This window comes from Musca autumnalis, unplaced genomic scaffold (genome assembly GCF_047663935.1).
Source record: "Musca autumnalis isolate F117 unplaced genomic scaffold, ASM4766393v1 scaffold_2, whole genome shotgun sequence".
Classification (NCBI taxonomy): Eukaryota; Metazoa; Arthropoda; class Insecta; order Diptera; family Muscidae; genus Musca; species Musca autumnalis.
The window spans coordinates 28,302,277-28,327,051 of NW_027411755.1; the positions used below are offsets into that span (position 1 = coordinate 28,302,277).

Sequence of the window (24,775 nt, forward strand, 5' to 3'; positions counted from 1 at the left end):
TTCAGCATTGCTTGCTGACTGGCTAGCTAGCTTGCTTTTGGTCAAACAATGCTAAGTAATCGAAACTAAAATTCAGTGGTTTTCCAGAATTGCCATGACTTTCTTAGTCCTTGCCGCGAAGTCCAACAAAGAACAACCCACAATAAACAAAAACCAACATTTTCCAAAGCTTGCCTATAAACTAGGAAATAGAAAAAAGAAATCATGAATTATTTTTTCTTATGAAAATTTCATGAGAATTTCTGGTTGGTTGATTTGTGAGGAGGAAATTTTCTTCAAGTTGAACAATTAGAAATCAATTTGGTTTATTAAATTATAAGTTATTGAGAGATGGGGATGCTGCTGTTTGGAGGGGAAAGAATGTACATTTTTAAATTATTTATAATTGGGTTACGATTCTCAGTTCATGGCGTATGATAAATATTTGGCCGTTCTTACTTATACGCCACCCGTGACTTAGTTACTTGTGGCGAATGAAAAAATTTCTAGAAATTTTGCGAAAGCCTTAATTCTCTCCATATACAACAATATTGTTTTTTTTTTCTATTTTTTATATCAAAACTATTCCCAACTAACATTTTATGCAAAACAATGACACTGCATCAAGAGCCGCAACACCAACTAACAATGATCCTTCTATTTTATCCTGATTCTCATGGCAACAATTTGGGAACATAATACACCTCAACATGGCTCACACACACATAGTTATAAAAATACCTTTGGGTTTACAACGTGGCTGACAACAAATTCCCTAAAAAACAACAACAATGGGAGTTTCCATGCTTTGAATTTAATAGTTTCGATATAGAGGGAAAATGTTGTCAACACGAGGGCAGGTAGTAAATGGTGATTTGATTGTCTTGTTGATGTGTTTTTCAAGGGTTTTATTGTCAATTCGGCTAAACAAAAGCTGACTAAAGATTTACTCATAGAAACGGAGCAACATCAGTACAGCGTCTTTTTTTAGTGTGTTTTGCTGCCAAAAATCAGTTTTAACAATTGAATTGTGCAATGTAATTGCTTTGGGGGTTGTAAAATGTAAAAACAACTAAAGGATTTAATGGGAGTCAGCGGGAACTTTGGTTAAAAAAGTGATTTTTGTTTGGGTTTAGGAAGCATTTATTTTTTACTTTCAAGGGATTGAAATAAGGATTTTAAGGAATTTGTTTACGTTCACTAGCTTATTGGTCTGATGTCTATGGAAATAAATATGTAACAAGTCCACATTTAATGGTCTTTGAAAAAAATATTTTAACAAAATTTGAAAAATAAATCCACGTTCCCACGAAAAAATATTTTTTTAAAAATGCACTTCCCCAAATAATATATTTTAAAAAATCCAAGATTCATGAAAAAATATTTCTTAAAAAATGCACGATCCCCTGAAAAAATATTTTTTAAATTCCTAAAGAATGTGTATTTAAAAAAAAACCCACACTCCAATGAAAAATTCTTTTTTAAAAAATGCACATTCCCATGAACAAAAAACATATATTAACAACCCAGCAAAATGTTCAATGCCAAAGATGGCATTTAATCATGGGTGAAAGTGATCTGGCATGCCATCTTTTTAGCAGCTTCATCGATGAAGTTTATATGAGCGTGGACCCCAAAAGATGCTATTCATGTTGGATCCAAAGCATGTCATTTACACCAATGCTTTGACATGTCATTTTCACCAATGCTTTGGCATGTCATTTCCATCAATGCTTTGGTATGTCATTTTCACCAACCCTTTGCAATGACATTATCATTACTACGAGAGTTTTAACAACGTTGGTTGTGATTTCGAGTCTCTGGCAACATCAAGCCTATTGTAAATAATTAATCTTATATATTTAGAAAAATGTGTATAAATACACAAAATTCATCTCTATTTGATCGATGGAATGGGTTCAAATGCTGATGAAAAGATCGGATCTTTCACGACTTCGTTTGAACCAATGCAAAAGATGCCATGAAATCACGTCATCCCATGGAACTCCTTCCTTCAAATTTTGCTGGGAAATCATCATTGCCATGAAAAAATGAAAAGTGTATATATTTTTAAAAAAGCCAACCATGGAAAAAATATTTTTTTAAAAAATCCGCATCTGTTGGTCCGTTAAAAAAACTTTTTTTTAAAAAAATCCACGTCTGATGGTCCATGGAAAAAATATTTTCTAAAAAAAACGTCTGATGGTCCATGGACAAAATATTTTTTAAAAAATCCACGTCCGATGGTCCATTGAAAAAATTATTTTTTTTAAGAAATCCATATCTGATGGTCCATGGAAAAACATTTTTAAAAAATCCACGTCTGATGACCCATAAAAAATATTTTTTAAAAAAATCCACGTTGTTATGAAAAATATTTTTTAAAAATATCCACGTTGTTATGAAAAATATTTTTTAAAAAAATCCACGTTGTTATGAAAAATATTTTTTAAAAAAATCCACGTTGTTATGAAAAATATTTTTTAAAAATATCCACGTTGTTATGAAAAATATTTTTTAAAAAAATCCACGTTGTTATAAAAAATATTTTTTTAAAAAAATCCACGTTGTTATGAAAAATATTTTTTAAAAATATCCACGTTGTTATGAAAAATATTTTTTAAAAAAATCCACGTTGTTATGAAAAATATTTTTTAAAAAAATCCACGTTGTTATGAAAAATATTTTTTAAAAATATCCACGTTGTTATGAAAAATATTTTTTAAAAATATCCACGTTGTTATGAAAAATATTTTTTAAAAAAATCCACGTTGTTATGAAAAATATTTTTTAAAAAAATCCACGTTGTTATGAAAAATATTTTTTAAAAATATCCACGTTGTTATGAAAACTATTTTTTAAAAAAATCCACGTTGTTATGAAAAATATTTTTTTAAAAAAATCCACGTTGTTATGAAAAATATTTTTTAAAAAAATCCACGTTGTTATGAAAAATATTTTTTAAAAATATACACGTTGTTATGAAAAATATTTTTTAAAAAAATCCACGTTGTTATGAAAAATATTTTTTAAAAAAATCCACGTTGTTATGAAAAATATTTTTTAAAAAAATCCACGTTGTTATGAAAAATATTTTTTAAAAATATCCACGTTGTTATGAAAAATATTTTTTAAAAAAATCCACGTTGTTATGAAAAATATTTTTTTAAAAAATCCACGTTGTTATGAAAAATATTTTTTAAAAAAATCCACGTTGTTATGAAAAATATTTTTTAAAAAATCCACGTCTAATGACCCATGAAAAATATTTTTAAAAAATCCACGATGTTATGAAAAATATTTTTAAAAAAATCCACGTCTGATGAACCATGAGAAATATTTTTAAAAAATCCACGTTGTCATCAAAAATTATTTTTTTAAAAAATCCACGTTGTCATCAAAAATTATTTTTTTAAAAAATCCACGTTGTCATCAAAAATTATTTTTTTAAAAAATCCACGTCTGATGAACCATGAGAAATATTTTTAAAAAATCCACGTCTGATGAACCATGAGAAATATTTTTAAAAAATCCACGTCTGATGAACCATGAGAAATATTTTTAAAAAATCCACGTTGTCATCAAAAATTATTTTTTTAAAAAATCAACGTTGTCATCAAAAATTATTTTTTTAAAAAATCCACGTTGTCATCAAAAATTATTTTTTTAAAAAATCCACGTTGTCATCAAAAATTATTTTTTAAAAAAATCCACGTCTGATGAACCCTGAGAAATATTTTTAAAAAATCCACGTCTGATGAACCATGAGAAATATTTTTAAAAAATCCACGTTGTCATCAAAAATTATTTTTTTAAAAAATCCAAGTTGTCATCAAAAATTATTTTTTTTAAAAAATCGACGTTGTCATCAAAAATTATTTTTTTAAAAAATCCACGTTGTCATCAAAAATATGTTTTAAAAAATCCACGTTCTCATTAAAAATAATTAAAATAATGCAGGCTTGGAGGTTCGTGAAAAAATATTCTTTAAAAAACCAGGTTGGAGGTCCCTCGTAAAAATATTTGTAAAAGATCCACGTCTAATGGTCCATCAAAAAAATATTTTTAAAAATATCCAAGTCCAATGGTCCATCAAACAAATCTTTTTAAAAAAATCCACGACAAATGGTTCATAGAAAAAATATTTTTAAATAATCCATGTCTAATGGACTTTCGAATAAGTATTTTTAAAAAATCCACGTTCCCGTTAAAAATATTTAAAAAATCTAAACTTGGAGGTTCGTTAAAAATATTCTTTAAATATCCACGTTTGGAGGTCGTGAAAAAATATTCTTTAAAAATCCACGTTTGGATATCGTGAAAAAATATTCTTTAAAAATCCACGTTTGGAGGTCGTGAAAAAATATTCTTTAAAAATCCACGTTTGGATATCGTGAAAAAATATTCTTTAGAAATCCACGTTTGGAGGTCGTGAAAAAATATTCTTTAAAAATCCACGTTTGGAGGTCGTGAAAAAATATTCTTTAAGAATCCACGTTTGGTGGTCGTGAACAAATATTCTTTTAAAATCCACGTATAGAGGTCGTGAAAAAATATTCTTGAAAAATCCACGTTTGGAGGTTGTGAAAAAATATTCTTTAAAAATCCACGTTTGGAGGTCGTGAAAAAATATTCTTTAAAAATCCACGTTTGGAGGTCGTGAAAAAATATTCTTTAAAAATCCACTTTTGGAGGTCTATGAAACAAATATTTTTTTTAACAAATCCACGATTGGATGTCCATGAAAAAGGCCTTTTTAAAAAGCCACGCTTGTAAATTTGTGAAAAAATATATATTTTTAAAAAATCCACGTTTAAAGGTCCGTGAAGAAAAATATTTTTTTCAAGAATCCAAGCTTAGAGGTTTGGAGGTTCATTAAAAAATATTTTTAAAATACCTACGTTCTCATGAAAAAATATTTAAAAATATTTTTAGATTCACTTTGGCAGTTTAGTTGAGATGTGTGTTCTACTTACTATTTGTAGGTAAGTCAAGCTTAATCTCATATTTGTTGTTTTCAAATTTTAGAACAACAAGTATAAAATTTGAGATTAAGCTTGACTTACCTACAAATAGTAACATAAAAAATATTTGTTAAAAAATCCAAGTCCGTGGTAATTTTTTTTATAAAATACCCACGTTCACATGAAAAAAATATTTTTTTAAAAATCCAAGTTGCCATTGTATTTTTTTATAAAATATCCATATTTTTTAAAAAAATCTACGTTTGATGGTCCATGAAAAAAAAAATATTTAAAAAAACGACGTTTTGTGGTTCACGCAAAAAAACTATTTTTTAAAAAATCCACGACCGATGGTCCACGGAAAAAATATTTTTTAAAAAAATCCACGTTTGGGGGTCCATGAAAAAATATTTTTTTTAAAGATCCACGTTCCTATAAAAAAATTTTTAAAAAATCCCCCTGGCCATTAAAAAATGTTTTGTAGAAAATCAATGCCGCCATGAAAAAATATTTTTTTAAGAATTCCACGTAGCCATAAAAAATATTTTTTAAAAAATCCAAGTTGCATGGTAATTTTTTTTAAATATCCACGTTGCCATGAACAAAATATTTATTAAAAAACCCCAGTTGTTTTAATTTTTTTTTTTATATTTTTACAAATCCATTTTTTTAAAACCAACGTCCTGTGGTCCATTAAAAAAATATTTTTTAAAAAAACCCACGTCTGATGCTCCATGGAAAAAATATTTCTAAAAAAACCACGTCTGATGCTCCATGGAAAAAATATTTTTTAAAAAAACCACGTCTGATGCTCCATGGAAAAAATATTTTTTAAAAAAACCCACGTCTGATGCTCCATGGAAAAAATATTTCTAAAAAAACCACGTCTGATGCTCCATGGAAAAAATATTTTTTAAAAAAACCACGTCTGATGCTCCATGGAAAAAATATTTTTTAAAAAAACCACGTCTGATGCTCCATGGAAAAAATATTTTTTTAAAAATCCTCGTTAAGATTCCCGTGAAAAAATGTTTTTTTTAAAAAAATTCACGTTGGTAGCCCGAGAATTTTTTTAATCAATGTTTTTATAAAATCCGTGTTTGGAAGTCTGAGAAAAAATATTTTTTAAAAAATCCAGGTTAGAGGTCCCTCAAAAAAATATTTGTGAAAAAATCAAAAACTTGTTTTTAAAAAAACACACACCGGATGGTTCATCGAAAAAAAATATTTTAGAAATCCATGTCTGATGGTACATGGAAAAAATATTTTTTAAAGAATTCACGCCCAATGGTAAATAGAAAAAATATTTTTTTTTTTTGTAAAAATCAATGTTCCCATGAAAATATTTTAAAAAATGCACGCTTGGAGTACTGTGGTAAAAATATTCTTTAAAAATCCACGTTTGTAAAAAAATATTTTTTTTAACAAATCCACGTTTGGAGGTCCATGAAAAAAAAATATCCTTTAAAATCCACGTTTGTAGGTCCGTAAAAAAATAATTTTTTTTAACAAATCCACGTCTGGAGGTCCATAAAAAAATAATTTTTTAACAAATCCACGTCTGGAGGTCCATAAAAAAATATTTTTAAAAATCCACGCTTGGAGATTTGTAAAAAATAAAAAAAATCCACGCTTAAAATTTTTTAAAAAATAAAAAAAATCCACGCTTGGAGTTTTGTAAAAAATAAAAAATCCAAGCTTGGAGTTTTGTAAAAAATAAAAAAAATCCACGCTTAAAGGTTTTTTTAAAAAATAAAAAAATCCACGCTTTAAGTTTTGTAAAAAATAAAAAAAATCCACGCTTAAAATTTTTTAAAAAATAAAAAATCCACGCTTAAAGTTTTGTAAAAAATAAAAAAAATCCACGCTTGGAGTTTTGTAAAAAATAAAAAAAAATCCACGCTTGGAGTTTTGTAAAAAATAAAAAAATTCCACGTCTGGGGGTTTGTGAAAAAAACCTTTTCCAAAAATCCACGTTTGGAGGTCCGTGAAAAAAAAATTTTTAAAAGATCCACGTTCCCATGAAAAAATGTTTCTAAAAAATCCACGTCGCCATTAAAAATATTTTTTAGAAAATCCATGCTGCAATGAAAAAATGTGTTTTACATTGTTTTGTTTAACTTGCGTTGGTGTCCGTTTAGTTCAAATCTAGTAACTCATTTTTAACACATTTGCAGTTGACCAAACGAACTGAAATTTTGCACACTTTTCAGATTTGGATGACAATACATGAATATGAAACCAAAACCAATATGAGAGCATTTTTTCCTATAGCCCCCATATAGCGGTACCACCCGATTTAGTTCAAATCTAGTAACTCATTTTTAACACATTTGCAGTTGACCAATCGAAATGAAACTGTGCACACTTTTCAGATTTGGATGACAATACATGAATATGAAACCAAAACCAATATGAGAGCATTTTTTCCTATAGCCCCCATATAGCGGTACCACCCGATTTTAGGTGTTTTGAGGATTTTGTCTTCATTTTTTGTCCGAATTGGCTGTAATTTGGCATTTGGAGTAACCAATTGTACAGAAACTCCACGAACAGAAATTGTGGATATGGGTCAGATTTTGGTGTAGCCTCCATATAACGATAACACTCGATTTCAGGCAATTTAAAGTTTTTATCTACATTTTCGGCGTAAATTGACTGTAATTTGGTTATGGACTTCACAGTGGTCAAAAAAAGTGTAAAAAATAATTAAAAAAATTAAGTTTCAGAGTTTTATTTACAAATGCACTTAAAACTAGAAAATATTTTGTCGCTTAGCCTCAATAAATATGTTCTTCCTCATGATGGAATCTCTCAAATAAAACGCTTTAAATTAAAAATGGTGGCAAAATTAAACGGCAAGCGTTTTATTTGAGAGATTCCATCATGAGGATTAATATACTTATTGAGGCTAAGCAACAAATTATTTTCTAGTTTTAAGTGCATTTATAAAAAAAGCTGAAACTTATTTCTTTTAATTATTTTTTATTACAAAATCCACTTTCCATAAAAAAGAATTTTTTGATAACACGTTGCTTTATGAAATATTTTTTTTTAAATACACATATCCATGAAAAAATATTTTTTAAATATCCTCGCTTTATTAGTGTGATGGTCGAAGAAAAAATATTCTTTAAAAACTCCACGTTTATTGGGCTGATGGTCGTATCAAATATTTAAGTTCTCCTGTGTTCCTCTGAGTGGCCTTATAGGTATTCTGTTTCAAAATTCCGGAGTCAAATTCTAATGAACAAAAACAATAGAAACCATAACCAAATCTTTTGAGACAGCTCTTTAGAAATCATTTCTGCATTCTGTTGATTTTAAGTTCTTTTTTAAGCATCATATCTTTGTCCTGAAGTGGTATCTTTAAAAACCTTCCCGTTAAGTAGTTTTATTTCTATCCAGTTATATATTACACTCTTCTATTTTATCTTTGTCTGGTCATCAGCTGCATTTGCTTTCGTCTTAGTTTATGATGCATGAAATCGAATTGCAAACAAAGACCGGCCGGCAACAACTATCAATTGCGACAATTGCCACAACTTCAAGCACTGTAAGGAAGCTACATTGACAACAACTCGACAATAAAGAGTTGAAATGGTCAAAATGAAGTTTAGAGTTCTTGTCATTGTTTTCTTTATTTCTGTTATTTCTGGCCCAGTTGTTGAGAACTTCGTTTGTCATGCTTTCTGTAAGTTGTTATGCCATCATTTGTTTTGTTTAAAAATATTCTTTTTGCAGGCTACAAAGGCAGTTTTAGTTTGTCAACAAATTTGTAACAAAATTTTAATAAAAATATAAAAAAACCTATTATTTTGTTATCCTTTATTTGTCTGTAATTATATTTTTTTCAAACTATAATAACTTTTATAGTGGACTAATATGGTGGTATCCAGTGACAACCTGGTAGATGAATGTAATTTTATGTAGATACCAACAATCACCGTTAGGATGCAATATGTGCGAATATGTTTACAAGGACTTCCAAAGGCACTTTATAGTCGAAAGTCTTGTGTATTGATAGCATTATGTTAAAGGACCTATGCCTCAAAAATATTTATACATGGTGTAGCGGCTAGTATGGTTGACTATGCTATCTGCGGGAAGTGCTTTCTTTCTTTAATATTTGATTTAGTCCTCTTCTTCATCGTTGTATCATTCTAACTTTATTCGATTATATTGTAAAATGAAATTTGTTAAAACAACTTTTGTTAACTAACATTTGACAAAATAATTGAGGATATTCACCAAAAGAGAAAATTAAGCCAAAAGAAATCATCAAAATAATCAAACGAAATTGTCTAATTTCCTAAATGCAAAAGTTGGCGTCACAATCGACAATGATTTCCAGAACTTAGTTTCATTTCTTTGTACTCCAAAAAGGAGCAAAGGACCCCGACAAAATTATGTTAAGCTGATTCATGTCAAGCTAATTTCTCTTGATTTTAGTTTAGCAGTTCATCTTGAGTTTGGATATAAATATTTAGTGGTCTGAATGAAAAAATATTGTTAAAAAATCCACGTTTGTGGGCCTTTTGATAGATGAAAAAATATTTAAAAAAAATTCACGTTTGTGGGCCTTTTGATAGATGAAAAAATATTTTTAAAAAATCCACGTTTGCGGGCCTTTTGATAGATGAAAAAATATTTTTAAAAAATCCACGTTTGTGGGCCTTTTGATAGATGAAAAAATATTTTTAAAAAATCCACGTTTGTGGGCCTTTTGATAGATGAAAAAATATTTTTAAAAAATCCACGTTTGTGGGCCTTTTGATAGATGAAAAAATATTTTTAAAAAATCCACGTTTGTGGGCCTTTTGATAGATGAAAAAATATTTTTAAAAAATCCACGTTTGTGGGCCTTTTGATAGATGAAAAAATATTTTTAAAAAATCCACGTTTGTGGGCCTTTTGATAGATGAAAAAATATTTTTAAAAAATCCACGTTTGTGGGCCTTTTGATAGATGAAAAAATATTTTTAAAAAATCCACGTTTGTGGGCCTTTTGATAGATGAAAAAATATTTTTAAAAAATCCACGTTTGTGGGCCTTTTGATAGATGAAAAAATATTTTTAAAAAATCCACGTTTGTGGGCCTTTTGATAGATGAAAAAATATTTTTAAAAAATCCACGTTTGTGGAACATTTGATAGATGAAAAAATATTTTTAAAAAATCCACGTTTGTGGGCCTTTTGATAGATGAAAAAATATTTTTAAAAAATCCACGTTTGTGGAACATTTGATAGATGAAAAAATATTTTTTAAAAAATCCACGTTTGTAGGCCTGTTGATGGATGAAAAAAATTCTTTAAAAAATCCACGTTTGTGGGCCTTTTGATAGATGAAAAAATATTCTTTAAAAAATCCACGTTTGTGGGCCTTTTGATAGATGAAAAAATATTCTTTCAAAAATCCACGTTTGTGGGCCTTTTGATAGATGAAAAATATTCTTTCAAAAATCCACGTTTGTGGGCCTTTTGATAGATGAAAAAATATTCTTTAAAAAATCCACGTTTGTGAGCCTTTTGATAGATGAAAAAATATTTTTAAAAAATCCACGTTGGTGGGCCTTTTGATAGATGAAAAAATATTCTTTAAAAAAATCCACGTTTGTTGGCCTTTTGATAGATGAAAAAATATTTTTAAAAAATCCACGTTTGTTGGCCTTTTGATAGATGAAAAAATATTTTTAAAAAATCCACGTTTGTTGGCCTTTTGATAGATGAAAAATATTTTAAAAAAATCCACGTTTGTTGGCCTTTTGATAGATGAAAAAATATTTTTTAAAAATCCACGTTTGTTGGCCTTTTGATAGATGAAAAAATATTTTTAAGAAATCCACGTTTGTTGGCCTTTTGATAGATGAAAAAATATTTTTAAGAAATCCACGTTTGTGGGCCCTTTGATAGATGAAAAAATATTTTGAAAAAATCCACGTTTGTGGGCCTTTTGATAGATGAAAAAATATTTTGAAAAAATCCACGTTTGTAGGCCTGTTGATGGATGAAAAAATATTCTTTAAAAAATCCACGTTTGTAGGCCTGTTGATGGATGAAAAAATATTCTTTAAAAAATCTACGTTTGTAGGCCTGTTGATGGATGAAAAAATATTCCTTAAAAAATCCACGTTTGTAGGCCTGTTGATGGATGAAAAAATATTCTTTAAAAAATCCACGTTTGTAGGCCTGTTGATGGATGAAAAAATATTCTTTAAAAAATCCACGTTTGTGGGCCTTTTGATAGCTGAAAAATAAATTTTAAAAAATCCACGTTTGTGGGCCTTTTGATAGATGAAAAAATATTCTTTAAAAAATCCACGTTTGTGGACATTTTGATAGATGAAAAAGTATTTTTAAAAAATCCACGTTTGCCTTTGATAGATGAAAAAATATTTTTAGAAAATCCACGTTTGTGGGCCTTTTGATAGATGAAAAAATATTCTTTAAAAAATCCACGTTTGTGGACATTTTGATAGATGAAAAAGTATTTTTAAAAAATCCACGTTTGCCTTTGATAGATGAAAAAATATTTTTAGAAAATCCACGTTTGTGGGCCTTTTGATAGCTGAAAAAATAATTTTAAAAAATCCACGTTTGTGGGCCTTTTGATAGATGAAAAAATATTTTTAGAAAATCCACGTTTGTGGGCCTTTTGATAGCTGAAAAAATAATTTTAAAAAATCCACGTTTATGGGCCTTTTGATAGATGAGAAAATATTTTTAGAAAATCCACGTTTGTGGGCCTTTTGATAGCTGAAAAAATAATTTTAAAAAATTCACGTTTGTGGGCCTTTTGATAGATGAAAAAATATTTTTAGAAAATCCACGTTTGTGGGCCTTTTGATAGCTGAAAAAATAATTTTAAAAAATCCACGTTTGTGGGCCTTTTGATAGATTAAAAAATATGTTTAAAAAATCCACGTTTGTGAGCCTTTTGATAGATGAAAAGATATTTTTAAAAAATCCACGTTTGTGGGCCTTTTGATAGATGAAAAAATATTTTTTTAAAAATCCACGTTTGTGGGCCTTTTGATAGATGAAAACATATTTTTTTAAAAATCCACGTTTGTGGGCCTTTTGATAGATGAAAACATATTTTTTTAAAAATCCACGTTTGTGGGCCTTTTGATAGATGAAAACATATTTTTTTAAAAATCCACGTTTGTGGGCCTTTTAATAGATGAAAAAATATTTTTAAAAAATCCACGTTTGTTGGCCTTTTGATAGATGAAAAAATATTTTTAAAAAATCCACGTTTGTTGGCCTTTTGATAGATGAAAAAATATTTTTAAAAAATCCACGATTGTGGGCCTTTTGACGACGATGTTTGGTGGAGATGTTTCCTGACCACTGAGAACCTCAAATGGCAAATTACAGCTAGTTCGGTTAAAAATTGTAGCTAAAATTCTCAAAATACCGAAAATTGGGAGGTACCGTTATATGGGAGCTATACCAAAACATTGACCTATGTTGACGATGTTTGGTGGAGATGTTTCATGACCACTGAGAACCTCAAATGGCAAATTACAGCTAGTTCGGTTAGAAATTGTAACTAAAATGCTCAAAATACCGAAAATCGGGAGGCACGGTTATAAGGGGGCCATACCAAAACATGGACCTATGTTGACGATGTTTGGTGGAGATGTTTCATGACCACTGAGAACCTCAAATGTCAAATTGCAGATAGTTCGGTTACAAATTGTGGCTAAAATTTTCAAAATACCGAAAATCGGGAGGTACCGTTATATGGGGGCTATCCCAAAACATGGACATATGTTGACGATGTTTGGTGGAGATATTTCATGACCACTGGGAACCTCAAATGGCATACTACAGATAGTTCGGTTAAAAATTGTGGCTAAAATTCTCAAAATACCGAAAATCGGGAGGTATCGTTATATGGGGACTATACCAAAACATGGACCTATGCCCATATCCTCTGGCATATAAGTTTGTTGATCACTAGGAACCCTAAGTGCCAAATAATAGCTAATTCGATCTCCAAATGTGGCGAAGAACGTCAAAATACCTCAAATCCGGAGGTACCGTTATATGGGGGCTATACCAAAGAGTGGACCGATATGGCCCATCTTCGAACTTGACCTGCCTAGGGATGAAAGACCCTCGGGTGCAAAATTTCAGCACTCTATCTCAATTATAGCGGACGCTAGAGTGATTACAACGGACAGACGGACGGACGGACATGGCTAGATCGTCTTAGAATTTTATCCTGATCAAGAATATATATACGTTATAGTGTCGCAAATGATTAGTTCGATGTGTTACAAACGGAATGACAAACTTAATATACCCTCCATACTATGGTGGAGGGTATAAAAAATATATGTTTATACGCTACACCACTATGTGGAAAGGGTATTATAAGTTTGTTTTGGTAAAAATGCATGTAACACCGCGAAATATTCGTCGGAGACCCCCAGTGTGGTATACCAATCTTCATATCTCGGCGAGATAAAGCGATTTTGAGATGTGTGTCCGGCCGTCCGTCCGTGTGTCCGTCTGTCCATTATAAATTGTAATCAAACTCCAGGCCGCAATTATGGACCGATCGTCACGAAATTTGGTATGGTGGTCGGTTTCACATCAGAATAGATCGCTATTTTAATTGGTGATAATTGTGAAATATTTAGCGGGTGAAATGGACCAAAACCATAATTTTTATTGGATTTTGTAGGTGCTCTGTAGGTCGCAGTAATAGCCCGCTCGCGTCGAAAATTAGAACGAGATAACAGTATGTGACAAAGAAAATGCTTGCAATTTGAGATGGTGATCGGATGATGTTTAGAGGGTTAAATGGACCAAAACTTTTGTGTGAAAATTGAGAAAATTTTTTATATACCGGTTATATCTTTATTCCTGGAAGACACATTCCGGCCAAGGCCAACTCTTGCTCTTTCCATTGATACCAATTATGTTGATTTACGTGGTCAGATAACAGAGCTACAGCCTAATATACCCAGTTTTTTGCTTGTAGTGTAATCATAAGCACGCTAGAGGTCGCAATTATAGCTCAATAGTCACGAAATTTTGCACGAGGTAAGGGTTTAGGTCGAAGAAGATGTCTAAAATTTTGGATGAAGATCTGATATTGTTTAGCTGGTGAAATGGACCATTATTTTTGTACGAAAAATAAAAAAATATTTTTGGTCGATATTTGAATTCCTGGAGGGCATACACCGGCAAAGTCGCCTATATATGGAAAAATAACTACTGACCTTTCCTCTGATGAAAATTGCAATAATATGTGTGTTTGATAAGGGGCCTACTGCCTAATATATAATGAGTTTTCTGAAGAAGGCCACATCTTCCTCATAGGGAAATCTGTAACCACAGCCCCAACCTTCAAAATATCAAAAATGGGGAGATATCGTTCTATGGGAGGTATATTAAAACTTAGATCTATACCGACAAATTTCAAGTGGAAAATCTTATACCCCCAAAGAAGACTTAATACCAAATTCCAGCCATTTCGGAGGGATATTGAGACCATAAACTACAAAATACAGAAAACCTGCAAATTTCAGGTCGAAAGTTGTATACCCGCAACGAACAATTAATAGAACATGTCAGCCATTTGAGTGGGATACATTTAGGCCACAGCCTTCAAAATACCACATATCGGGAGGTACTGTTCTATGGGAGCTATATGAAGACGTGGACCTATACCGATAAATTTCAGGTCGAAAGTTTTATACCCCCAACGGAGATTTAATACAAAATTTCAGCCAATTTGTGGGATATTTGGGCCACAAATCCTTGCATATGTTTTTGCATATGTTCATTTTAATGCAAATATGACAAAATATGCAAAAAATAGGTCCAGACTAATTCGTTTTATTTTATTATAAAACGAGTTTTTGTCTAATCATATTACCTCTACGACATTCCTAACCATATATGCATTTGCATAGCATTACGCTGTCTGATGATATGGGACCTACTGTTTATCGCCGAGTCCGAAAGGCGTGGCCTAAGACACCACTTGTAGAGAAGTTTATCATGACTGAGATACTCAGGACATGTCGCCAAAATTACTGAGAGGTAAATGCCATCGCTGAAATTTTGATACCATTGCACCACGTTGGCACCCTATTAGAAATGTCATAACATGGAAATTTTACATTTTCTGATTTTTAAAGAATAGACGTCTTATACATTTTTTTCCTTTATTTATTCCAATGTGGAACATAGGGTTTCTACAATAATGTTATAATTTGATTTATCATGACAGAGTGATTTTATTTCTTCCCATGAAATGTTAATTCTACCGACATCTGCTATGGTTGTACGGCGCCAGGTATTTCTTGGACGGCCACGTCTTCTGCTTCCTTGGGGGTTCCATTCAAGGGCGTATCTTGTGATGCTGGCTGGAGTTTTCCGAAGAGTGTGACCTATCCATCTCCATTTTTTTCTGGTTATCTGTTTGACAATAGGCTCTTCGTTTGTTTTTTTGCCATAAGTCTGCATTTGTAATACTGTTAGGCCAGAAGACTCGACATATAATGCGCAAGAACTTATTAATTTGGGTTTGAATTGCTTTTATAGTGGAATCGTTTATTAACCATGTCTCGCTTCCATATAAAAGTGTTGTTTTCACACATGCATTGAATAACCGCAGTTTTGTATGCAGTGTGATTTGCGGCGATCTCCAAATCTTGTTTAGTCGTCCAAAAGTCGCTCGGGCTTTAGCTAGCTTGTATTTGACGTCTTCCTGCGTTCCTCCGTTGACAGACATAATACATCCAAGGTAGCAGAAGCTATTTACGTATTCAACTTCTTTGCTTTCTACATATAGTTTGTTGTTATTTTGATTGTTTATCCTCATCGCTTTTGTTTTCTGGATATTAATATGCAGTCCACTATTCTTAGCAAGTAGTACCAAGTCGTTTAATTTGTTTTGCATGTCTTGGTGCTTATGTGATATGAGGCATATATCGTCTGCAAAGTCTAGATCCTCGAGCTGTTGCTGGAGACCCCAAACGATTCCTCTTTTCTTTTTGCAGATTTCGGACATTATGCTGTCGAGGGTAACTGCGAACAGTAGAGGGGAGAGAGGACAGCCTTGTTTTACTCCACTATTGGTTTTAAATGCGTCACTATACATTGAATATGATCAATTCCAAAAAAATCATTACGTATCTTCGTTTTTAATATTATGCCACAGAGTGGAGCTATATCAACTTCCTCAAATTTCCATGGTAAAATTATTTATTGGTGCCACCGTGGTTCAATTGTATGCACACCCGCCTTGCACGCTGAAGGTCGGGGGTTCGATTCCCGGCCAGCCAATATCAAATTTGCAACGATGGCAAAATATCTCTCATTAAAGTTGGCGAAATTTTTTGAGTATTTCAGGCATGTAACAGTTCTCTACAGTTGATGTCTTAAGACACGCCTTTCGGACTCGGCGATAAACTGGTGGCCCCATATGATTGATGTAATATGAATCGTGGTGCACTCCCTGTCGCTTCTGGGATGTTTGTGGAACAATTATTATATAGTTATTTAAAATCGATGTGATAAGGTGACAGACTCCACAAAGTTATTTCTTACAATAATATTTGTCCTAAAAGAATTTTGATTTGCTGAAAGCTAATTCGCAGGGTGGTGGTGTAGGGTATTGCATGGTCGGCCCTGTCCGACTATAGCCTTTGCTTACTTGTTTTAGAACTGTTGATGGATGAAAATATATTCTTTTTAAAAAATCCACGTTTGTCGGCCTGTTGATGGATCAAAAAATTATTCTTTAAAAAATCCACATTTGTAGGGCTGCTGATGGATGAAAAAATTATTCTTTAAAAAATCCACGTTTTCGGGCTGTTGATGGATGAAAAAATTATTCTTTAAAAAATCCATGTTTTCGGGCTGTTGATGGATGAAAAAATATTCTTTAAAAAATCCACGTTTTGGGGCTGTTGATGGATGAAAAAATATTCTTTAAAAAATCCATGTTTTGGGGCTGTTGATTGATGAAAACATGTTCTTCAAAAAATACAAATTTATTAGTCTGATGATGGATAGTTGAAAAAATATTTTTAAAAAATCCACGTTTGTAGGCCTTTTGATAGATTCAAAATATTTTTAAAAATCCAAATTTGTAGGCATTTTGATAGACGAACAAATATTCTTTAAAAATCCACATTTGTAGGCCTGTTGATAGATGAAAAAATATTGTTAAAAAATCCACGTTTGTAGGTCTGCTCATGGTTGAAAAAAAATATTCTTTAAAAGTATCCACGTTTGCCCGCCATTGGCCAAAGATTGAGATATTCATCTATGAACAAATCGAATAAATTCCCAACAACTATTCATTCGTGTTGTTTGTTGTATTAAATATTTCTTGAGGTCTATATTTTCATTGCTTCTACATTATTTTCTCATACGGTCACCCTAACGTGTACCCAATTTTGCCCTTAAAAATTCTATATCTTAAATTACTTCTTAGGTGGTGTTCTGAGGTATGCCTTTTGAGTGAGCAGTGCACTGTGTATAAGAAAATTGTGTATTCTAACAAAAATTTAATGTAGTGTTGCCACAAGAATCGTTCAAAAATACCAATCTCCGACAGTGAGTTTATATTTGTACCTCAGGCTTATAGTACGTTTACATATAACCTAATTCAATAAACCCTCTGGGTTTCAAATGTCAATTCCACTGCATATACGTCAAATAAATCCACATAAAGAATGTTAACCCCGTGAAAAGCTGTAATATAAATTTTGGCTAATTATGGCAAGGTGCCGCCGTAGTGGAATGGTATATACACCCGCTATGCACGTTGAATGCCCGGGTTCGTTTACTACGTTAGCAAATGTCCCTTCAGTATAATGTTGGCGACATTTACTCCATATTTCAGCCATCTAAAACCTCTATATAAGAGCTGCCTTAAGCCACGCTCTAAAAAAGTCTTCAGCCATCAATAGAAATGGCTGATGAGCTCTATGAAAAGGAGTCACTGACAGTGGTCCAAGCTTGGCATTCCGTAATATATTTTACAAAAAAATATAAAACGAACAAATTTGAAATTTCATATTAGACCAATTTTTTGTCCTAAGTCAAAAGTGGCACCTCCTCTTCAGCTTTCCCCATATTTATTGCGTGTTAGACTCTTTTGGTTTTTTATTTTTTTCGTTGCAGGTCTTAAAGTCACAAAAGATTTATATCCACTTGTTTACATAGAGAGCAGTGTTTTTTAGTGGCTTGGCCGAGACCGTGGTGAGTTCGTAGTTGGGTGGTTCATGGAAAACAAAATTGACTTCACTTCTTTAGCGTCTTTGTTCTTGGCACAAAAAGAGCTGTGCTTTTTTAGTCGCCTGTTTATTTAGTTTTTTATTTAGTGAAAATTTCCAACGAACTGGTAAGCGGAGTTAATGAACCATTTTCAGTTTGACAATAAGTTATTACCACCACCACCGGTATGACCATGGTCTAGGGCCATTGGAAGAACGCTAAATAAAAATACACAAATGTCTTCAAATGGTGAAGAATTTAAATTTTAATCAAAGAATTTAATGCAATAAAAGACCTCCGTGGGAGGTTTCTATAGAATAGAAGACCTCCGTAGGAGGTTTCTATAGAATAGAAGACCTCCGTAGGAGGTTTCTATAGAATAGAAGACCTCCGTAGGAGGTTTCTATAGAATAGAAGACCTCCGTAGGAGGTTTCTATAGAATAGAAGACCTCCGTAGGAGGTTTCTATAGAATAGAAGACCTCCGTAGGAGGTTTCTATAGAATAGAAGTCCTCCGTAGGAGGTTTCTATAGAATAGAAGACCTCCGTAGGAGGTTTCTATAGAATAGAAGTCCTCCGTAGGAGGTTTCTATAGAATAGAAGACCTCCGTAGGAGGTTTCTATAGAATAGAAGACCTCCGTAGGAGGTTTCTATAGAATAGAAGACCTCCGTAGGAGGTTTCTATAGAATAGAAGACCTCCGTAGGAGGTTTCTATAGAATAGAAGACCTCCGTAGGAGGTTTCTATAGAATAGAAGACCTCCGTAGGAGGTTTCTATAGAATAGAAGACCTCCGTAGGAGGTTTCTATAGAATAGAAGACCTCCGTAGGAGGTTTCTATAGAATAGAAGACCTCCGTAGGAGGTTTCTATAGAATAGAAGACCTCCGTAGGAGGTTTCTATAGAATAGAAGACTTCCGTAGGAGGTTTCTATAGTATAAAATACCTCCGTAGGAGGTTTCTATTGTATAGAAGACCTCCGTAGGAGGTTTCTATTGTATAGAAGACCTCCGTAGGAGGTTTCTATTGTATAGAAGACCTCCGTAGGAGGTTTCTATTGTATAGAAGACCTCCGTAGGAGGTTTCTATTGTATAGAAGACCTCCGTAGGAGGTTTCTATTGTATAGAAGACCTCCGTAGGAGGTTTCTATTGTATAGAAGACCTCCGTAGGAGGTTTCTATTGTATAGAAGACCTCCGTAGGAGGTTTCTATTGTATAGAAGACCTCCGTAGGAGGTTTCTATGGTATAGAAGCCCTCCGTAGGAGGTTTCTATTGTATAGAAGACCTCCGTAGGAGGTTTCTATTGTATAGAAGACCTCCGTAGGAGGTTTCTATTGTATAGAAGACCCCCGTAGGAGGTTTCTATTGTATAGAAGACCTCCGTAGGAGGTTTCTATTGTATAGAAGACCTCCGTAGGAGGTTTCTATTGTATAGAAGACCTCCGTAGGAGGTTTCTATTGTATAGAAGACCTCCGTAGGAGGTTTCTATTGTATAGAAGACCTCCGTAGGAGGTTTCTATTGTATAGAAGACCTCCGTAGGAGGTTTCTATTGTATAGAAGACCTCCGTAGGAGGTTTCTATTGTATAGAAGACCTCCGTAGGAGGTTTCTATTGTATAGAAGACCTCCGTAGGAGGTTTCTATTGTATAGAAGACCTCCGTAGGAGGTTTCTATTGTATAGAAGACCTCCGTAGGAGGTTTCTATTGTATAGAAGACCTCCGTAGGAGGTTTCTATAGTATAGAAGACCTCCATAGGAGGTTTCTATAGTATAGAAGACCTCCATAGGAGGTTTCTATAGTATAGAAGACCTCCATAGGAGGTTTCTATAGTATAGAAGACCTCCATAGGAGGTTTCTATAGTATAGAAGACCTCCATAGGAGGTTTCTATAGTATAGAAGACCTCCATAGGAGGTTTCTATAGTATAGAAGACCTCCATAGGAGGTTTCTATAGTATAGAAGACCTCCATAGGAGGTTTCTATAGTATAGAAGACCTCCATAGGAGGTTTCTATAGTATAGAAGACCTCCATAGGAGGTTTCTATAGTATAGAAGACCTCCATAGGAGGTTTCTATAGTATAGAAGACCTCCATAGGAGGTTTCTATAGTATAGAAGACCTCCATAGGAGGTTTCTATAGTATAGAAGACCTCCATAGGAGGTTTCTATAGTATAGAAGACCTCCATAGGAGGTTTCTATAGTATAGAAGACCTCCATAGGAGGTTTCTATAGTATAGAAGACCTCCATAGGAGGTTTCTATAGTATAGAAGACCTCCGTAGGAGGTTTCTATAGTATAGAAGACTTCCGTAGGAGGTTTCTATAGTATAGAAGACTTCCGTAGGAGGTTTCTATAGTATAGAAGACTTCCGTAGGAGGTTTCTATTGTATAGAAGACCTCCGTAGGAGGTGTCTATTGTATAGAAGACCTCCGTAGGAGGTTTCTATTGTATAGAAGACCTCCGTAGGAGGTTTCTATTGTATAGAAGACCTCCGTAGGAGGTTTCTATTGTATAGAAGACCTCCGTAGGAGGTTTCTATTGTATAGAAGACCTCCGTAGGAGGTTTCTATTGTATAGAAGACCTCCGTAGGAGGTTTCTGTAGTATAGAAGACCTCCGTAGGAGGTATCTATAGTATAGAAGACCTCCATAGGAGGTTTCTATAGTATAGAAGACCTCCATAGGAGGTTTCTCTAGTATAGAAGACCTCCATAGGAGGTTTCTCTAGTATAGAAGACCTCCATAGGAGGTTTCTATAGTATAGAAGACCTCCATAGGAGGTTTCTATAGTATAGAAGACCTCCATAGGAGGTTTCTATAGTATAGAAGACCTCCATAGGAGGTTTCTATAGTATAGAAGACCTCCATAGGAGGTTTCTATAGTATAGAAGACCTCCGTAGGAGGTTTCTATAGTATAGAAGACCTCCGTAGGAGGTTTCTATAGTATAGAAGACCGCCGTAGGAGGTTTCTATAGAATAGAAGACCTCCGTAGGAGGTTTCTATTGAATTGAAGACCGCCGTAGGAGGTTTCTATAGAATAGAAGACCTCCCTAGGAGGTGTCTATAGAATAGAAGACCCCCTAGTAGGTGTCTATAGAAAATAAATTTTCCGATTGGCATTACCTACCATAATCACATTCTGCAATTTGCTAATTTATTTTCTCCCACAGCGCCGTACAGCAAACAATTCGCTGGGTTAGTTAATGAATTTCCTAATTCGAACATTTTCCCTGATTAAGCAAACGAATACTGGCTACCGCAGATGGTATGTTGGGGTTTGTTTTGATTTAATTTTTCACGTTTTCTTGGCTTTTGTTTTAAATCGAAATAAATTCAAACATCTAGCTGATGGTGATAACACAGATTGACCTCGGTGGCAAAAATATCGATAGCAGCTACTCCGTGTTGTGCTTAGCCTAATCACAATCAGTGTAGAGCTAGACGTTTCAAGTAACAGATCAATACAAAAGCGAAAGAAAAAGGAAAATATTTTTAAATTGTAAAAAAAAATATAATTTAAAACAATGAACTTGTTCAGCCTTGTCCTTATGCTCATGCTGGGGAGTTTACAGGTAAGAAATATTCCTAAAATCCTTGGAGAGGAAATAACAGTTACCCTCAACTTACAGCTTTCCCTCGGCGACACCATGGAAACCTCGTTGATTTCCAGAAATTTCCAAAAAGATTTTCTCCAAGAAATGAATCGTGTCATGAAAAGAACGGCCCTGCAGGCCATGAATAAATATCTGCGAGATCTCAAACAAACCTCCAAAATGGATGAATCATTTGAGCAGGCCTGGACGACGGCATTGCATTCCAAAAAATTAGGAACCAAAACAGTATTTCTAAAGCAGTGGTTTGATTTGGCCGAACATCGTGATGCCAATCGTGAACTTTTGTATGGCCTTAGAAATGTTCTGTTCCTCGAAAAACTAAAGGACAGATTTTATGCCCTGCAGGAAGAGAGTTTTGAGGAAATGCACAATCTAAGATATTACTACATGTGTAAACAATACAATATCAATGGCAACAAGAGCTTTGAAGAAGAGCAGAAGCAACCCCATCACAATTTCTATTCCGAACATGTCAAACTTGCTCCTCTCAACGAAGAAACTGTGGCCAATGCCTTGGAGAAATTGGGTCTCAAGGATAATCACACCATTTCCATAAATGTCCAGGACTTTGGTGTACAACTCTATAGCAAAGTCAATCGTACGGGTGCGGAATTAATCGACGATTATCTTGTTGTGATTGCCAAACTTCTGCAAGAGGTCCTGGATAATAAGGAAGAATCCACAGCCAGCCACAATCAGGCCTTGGAAAAAATCCTAGCCGAAATTGACCATTTACTCAAAACCCCCGATTTCTACAGCAAACGCCAACGCCTCTATGATTATCTGCAAAACCACATGTCCCTGGATGTTGAAGAATTTCAAAATACCGAAAACTCCCAACAGGATTTAGTGGCCATTTTTGAAAAACTTAAACAAAAGGGTTTGGATCTCATTGTTGCTTTTCTCTTTAGCAATTTTGAATTTATTGACTACACCCACAGCGAATGGTCGACAATGTTGCCGCCAGCTCCCATGCTGCTACTAAATGCCACCGATGGTTCTCGCCAACTTATGGAGATTCAGCAATTGTATGATGATTTTAAAAAGGATTTTGAAAATTCATCAAAGTATGATGCCTATTTGGAAGCGGTTGGGCAATTGCATGAACGCACCCAACGCGAAAATGCTGACAGTACGCATATTTATGAGATGCTTCACAGTGCTGCCCAGAATGTGGGCAGTACAAGGGTCCTTTTGATGGATGAGAAATGCAAAGAGGTTTAATGGAAAAGAGAAGTGAAGCCGGAGAGGAAGAGTGGAGAAGTGGTGAGCAGTTGTAAGCATTGTTATTGGTTTCACAGTTATGCGAACACATTACAATGTTTTGGTAATGTAATATGGATTGTATGGCTGGCTGGCGAGCTGCTTGGCTGCCTGTATGGTAAAAGTTGTTAGCATGGTGTTATTTGGCCAAAGCATCTAATTTAAGATGCAATATATCGTGAATTTTAGTTTGTATTATGGTAATGTATATTAGAGTGTAATGAAATAAATGTGCTGTAAAATGTTGTAAACTGGGTTTCATAACAAAACATAGGTTAAATTAATAAAATAATCAATTTAGACAAAATTTTATCAATAAACGAGTATTTTATTAAAGAATTTTTTATTTAATAAACGTGGATTTTTAGAAACATATTTCTCAAAAACACATGGATTTTTTAAAAAATATTTTCTTAATAATTGTAGATTTTTTAAAAAATATTTGCTGAAAAAAACGTGGATTTTTTTAAAAATATTTTCGCGATAAAAGGCCATTTTTTTAAAAAATATTTTCGCGATAAAAGGCGATTTTTTAAAAAATATTTTCGCAATAAAAAATATTTTCTCAGTTAATGTGGATTTTTAAAAAAATATTTCCACAATAATCTTTGTTTTTTTTAACAAATTTTCTCAATAAACGTGGATTTTAAAAAAAATATTTTTTCGAACAAATATTTTCTCAATAAACATGGATTTAAAAAAAATATTTTCTTAACAAACGTGGATTTCTAAAAAAATATTTTTTCGAACAAATATTTTCTCAATAAACATGAATTAAAAAAAAAAATATTTTCTGATTTTTTAAAAAATATTTTCTTAATAAATGTGGATTTTTAAAAAAATCTTTTCACAATAATCGTGGATTTTTAAAAAAATATTTTCAAAATAATCCTGGTTTTTTAACAAATATTTTCTCAATAAACGTGGATTTAAAAAAATATTTTTTTCGAACAAATATTTTCTCAATAAACATGGATTTAAAAAAATATTTTCTGAACAAACGTGGATTTCAAAAAAAATATTTTTTCAAACAAATATTTTCTCAATAAACATGGATTAAAAAAAATATTTTCTCAACAAACGTGGATTTCTCAAAAAAAATATTTTCTCCACAATCGGGAAATTTTCAAAAAAATTTTTCTCAACAAACGTGGATTTTTTTTTTAAAAATATTTTCACAATAAACGTGATTTTTAAAAAAATACTTTTACAATAATCTTGTATTATTTAAATTTTTTTTCAAATAAAACGTGTATTTTTTAAAAAAATGTTTGCACAATAAACCTGGATTTTACTAAAAATATTTACTCAACAAAACTAGGATTTCTTTAAAAATATTTTTTTTTTAATAAACATCGTCTTTTTATACCCTCCACCATATGGAGGGTATAATTAAATTTGTCATTCCGTTTGTAACACATCGAAATATTCGTCGGAGACCCTATAAATCAGCATTGAATTGATCAGCATAAAATTCTATGTCGATTTGACCATGTCCGCCTGTCCGTCCGTCCGTCCGTCCGTCTGTCTGTTGAAATCAAGATACAGCTCGCAATTTTAAAGATAGAGAGTCAAAATTTGGTACAGAAGTTTTTATTACTTGCAGGATGGTTGGTATTGAAAATGGGATATATCGGTCCACGTTTTGATATAGCCCCCATAGAACGGTACCTCCCGATTTTCGGTATTTTTA

General features: G+C 32.6%; 2 protein-coding genes across 2 annotated transcripts in view; both read left to right on the plus strand.

The window, feature by feature from the left end:
* The window catches only part of DIP-epsilon (Dpr-interacting protein epsilon), a 791,100-nt gene that overhangs the window by 354,547 nt on the left and 411,778 nt on the right, over positions 1-24,775 (plus strand). The window lies entirely within an intron of this gene.
* Positions 21,618-23,402, plus strand: LOC141393832 (uncharacterized). The gene is made up of 2 exons (XM_073967377.1): positions 21,618-21,777; positions 21,835-23,402. Exons 1-2 carry the CDS (start codon positions 21,730-21,732, stop codon positions 23,041-23,043), a joined length of 1,257 nt encoding a protein of 418 aa, XP_073823478.1. The 5' UTR covers positions 21,618-21,729; the 3' UTR covers positions 23,044-23,402.